General features: G+C 42.0%; 1 protein-coding gene across 1 annotated transcript; it reads right to left on the reverse strand.

Moving 5' to 3' along the window:
• Positions 1 to 1,582: 1,582 nt before the first annotated feature.
• LOC133061337 (olfactory receptor 2Y1-like) lies at positions 1,583 to 2,521 on the reverse strand. Its single transcript, XM_061149346.1, has one exon. It carries the CDS (start codon positions 2,519 to 2,521, stop codon positions 1,583 to 1,585), a length of 939 nt encoding a protein of 312 aa, XP_061005329.1.
• Between the last annotated feature and the right edge of the window lie 1,313 nt (positions 2,522 to 3,834).

A 3,834-nucleotide genomic window follows, 5' to 3' on the forward strand; every position in this document is an offset into this window, starting at 1 on the left:
CTAGAGTGGGTTGCCATTTCCTTCTCCAGGGGATCTTCCCGACCCAGGGATTGAACCCAGGTCTCCTGCATTGTAGGCAGACGCTTTACTGTCTGAGCTACCAGGGAAACCCTAAATGTTTTTAAAATAGCAGACAAATATTAGTTGCTGTTACTGGAATAAAACAAGATTAACCCAACGTGAAAATCACTGAGACTTACTGTAAAAGATTATCAACAATGATATCTACCTTTGACATGAAAGCATCATTTGAGTATGTAGATTGGAAAGACAGTACTGGAATTTCCAGTGTTCTCTGCCTTCCCCCTTGCCCTAGAGTCTTCTGACCTTTCCACCACTGCCTACCGCAGGAATCTCTCTCTCTCTCTTTTTTTTTTTTTTTTTTTTGGTCTTTCACTTCTGCTCTTTCTTCTTTTCCTATATCACTTTCTCATTATTTTTATACTCATTTCATCTCTATTCTTCTCTTCCATGGAAAAGACCTTGTCCACGACCCAAATCAGCATGATAAGGCTGTTAGTCCAGCTGATGAGATGTTGATGCTTCCCATTACTCAGTGCTATCCTAATAATTTTGTCTTTTCTTCAAATAGGTAAATGATCTTCATGTCTGAGACTATATATGCTCCATGAAGAACCTCTGTTCATGATCTCTATTTGTGTCAAGTTTCATAGACTGGTAACCACCAAAGGAGATCTTAGAAATGGTCCTGTGATATGAAAGTGAAGTGAAAGTCACTCAGTTGTGTCCAACTCTTTGTGACCCCATGGTCATAGTCCATGGAATTGTCCAGGCCAGAATACTGGAGTGGGTAGCCTTTCCCTTCTCCAGGAGATCTTCCAAACCCAGGGATCAAACCCAGGTCTCCCACATTGCAGGCGGATTCTTTACCAGCTGAGCCACAAGGGAAGCCCGAGAGATCTGAGGGCCATGGTTAATTAGAAGAACAGGGGTGAATTCATGTCTTCTCCCTGTGAGGACAGTGCCATCCATATTGCACCACATGGGAATCACTGACTTTGGAAAACTTGCTGTCATTCCAGTCAAGTCTTCTCTCACTCTCAGATTTGCTAAGAACCCTGCCCACTCTCCATAAGTAGCCACAGTATACCTTTTTTCCAACTTCATTCCTTTGGAAAGTTCTGATGTGAATCAACACTTACTCTCTTCTGCATAATAATAGACACTGAACTAGAAAGAGTCATAAGAAATACCCACTTCCAACTGCCAGAAAAAGAACGCAGTAAAACTCTGGCCTATAAAGGACTATTTTCTAATGACTAACTCCCCTCCTGACTCATTGGAAAAGACCCTGATGCTGGGAAAGATTGAGGGTAGGAGGAGAGGGGGACGACAGAGGATGAGATGGTTGGATGGCATCACCGACTCAATGGACACGGGTTTGGGTGGACTCTGGGAGTTGGTGATGGACAGGGAGGCCTGGCATGCTGCGATTCATGAGGTCCCAAAGAGTCGGACATGACTGAGTGACTGAACTGAACTGAACTCCCCTCCAGGGATCAGATGGGCTTCAAGGTGTGAGAGCTACAACAGATGACTGTATTATTTCTCCTTTTCTCTCCTACACTGAGTATCTGCCCCTCCCTAGTACCTTCCTCACAGCCCCCTTCACATCCTTATTCCTTAGGGTATAAATTAGAGGATTAAGCATAGGGGTAACTATGGTATAAAAAAGGGCTACAAACTTTCCCTCACTCTCAGAATAACTGTGCATGGGTTGGAGGTATGTATAGATGGCTGAGCCATAAAAAAGGGAAACCACCAAGAGATGGGACCCACAAGTCCCGAAAGCCTTTCTTCTCCCAGCCACTGATCTGACTTTCAGCACTGTCTGAACAATGTATACATAGGAGCCTAGAATTAGTACTGCAGGAACAACCAAGATTATGGCTCGAGCCACAAACATCTTGGTCTCTGTCCCTTCTATGTCCTCACAAGCCAGCTTCAGGAGAACAGTCATCTCACAAAAGAAGTGATTCAGGAGATGGAGACCACAGAGAGGCATAGCCATCATGAGGCCTGTCTGAACCAGAGAGTTCATGAAGCCACCTACCCAGGAGACAATAGCCAGGGTCTGGCAGAGGTGGGGGTGCATAATGGCTGTGTAGTGGAGTGGATGACAGACAGCAGCATAGCGGTCAAAGGCCATCACCACTAGGAGCACACATTCAGTGGAGCCTAGGGCAAGGGAGCTAAAGAGCTGGACCACACACCCTTCATAGCTGATGGTCCGGTCAAGTCCATGAAGGTTGATCAGAAGCTGGGGCACAGTGCTGGTGGTATAACAGAGGTCCAGGAAGGAAAGATGTCTAAGAAAGAAGTACATGGGTGTGTGCAATTGAGGTTCCAGGAGGGAAAGAGTGATGATGGTGGTGTTGCCAAAGATAGTTAAGGAGTAGAAAATTGAAATAAAGACAAAAAGGATGGGCTCCAGTTGAGACCAATCTGAGAAGCCCATTAAAATGAAGCCATCTCTAAAACTGGTGTTGAAACTTTCCATGGCTTTTTGCCTGTTCAAATAGCAGAAGACAATGTAATGACTCTTATGAAGGATTTAAAAATTATTTCACAATTTTCCCTAGATAATCCTAACTCACTCATTGTGTCATCTGTTTTGCTATTCAGCTCCATTCTGTCCAGTCTTCTCCTACTTTGAGAGTGAAGACTACTAGACTAAGAATGATGTGTCCTTCATTTGAACTCCAGTCCTGTTATGTGCTTGCTATATGATTTCAGCCAGGCCACTCAATCCTTCGGACCTGATGTTTCCTTGTCTGAAAGCAGAGACAATTTGTCGAAAAGAATCAAGAAAAGTATAGATCCATCCTTTTGGGGAAAAAAAAAATTAGCAACAAGTATGCTTCTTGTGATGAGTTATGATGCCTAGAATAATTTCCCCCTTCTCCAACTGATAAATATATCCATCAAATCCCCATAGCATAAATATAAATAAAATTTTAATTGGTCAAAAAAATGACAATGATTGTAAGGTACAGACTTCTCCCATCTTCCTATTTACTGTTGATCATATTTCCTTTTGGAAACTTCTTCTCCACTGGCTTCCATAAATACACATTCTCCTCCTTGTCAACTCAATGTATTCTCCATTGATGGTGTCTCTTCTTTCAATAAGGTCTTAAATATTATCATTCCCTGGAAACTTTACCTGGCTCTTGCCTCACCCTATACACCTTTTCTGGTGATCCCACTCATGGCTTCAGTTACCAATAATGACCTCCAAGTATTGGTTTGCAACCAAGACTCCTCTTCAGAACTTCAAAATCAAGTATATCTCTTCTTTCTGGACATTGCTACTCAGATAATCCATAGGCATGTCAAGTTTAGCATGTTCAAGTCTCATATCTTCCCTCCAAATATGCTTCTGTTGCATTCCCTTACTTGGTAAGTGATAGCCTCTTCCCCCTAAAAAAATTTTGCAGTTATCTCAGATCTCTCCTCACCCCATCCTAAAATTGACTGCTCAATATGTCCTACTGAATCTATAGCCTAAATATCTTTTACTTCTTTCTCCTTTTCATCTTATTTTTTCAATGACTTGATTGATGGCTCAATATTTCTATAGTGTTCCAAGATATCTCATTTAGAGACAATTTATGAATCAACTCCTAACACTATTGTCAGAATGACTTTCTTAAATTGTAAATAAGATCGTGTCTCTTCACTGCTCAGAATTCTTGAATCATGCTGCTCTTTAGTATCAGGAGACTACCCAAATGCCTTAGAATACTCTACATAATTCTTTCTGATCACCTATGTTTTTCAAATGGTCACCATAATATAGTGCAATAGACT

This window comes from Dama dama, chromosome 9, assembly GCF_033118175.1.
Source record: "Dama dama isolate Ldn47 chromosome 9, ASM3311817v1, whole genome shotgun sequence".
NCBI classification, from domain to species: domain Eukaryota; kingdom Metazoa; phylum Chordata; class Mammalia; order Artiodactyla; family Cervidae; genus Dama; species Dama dama.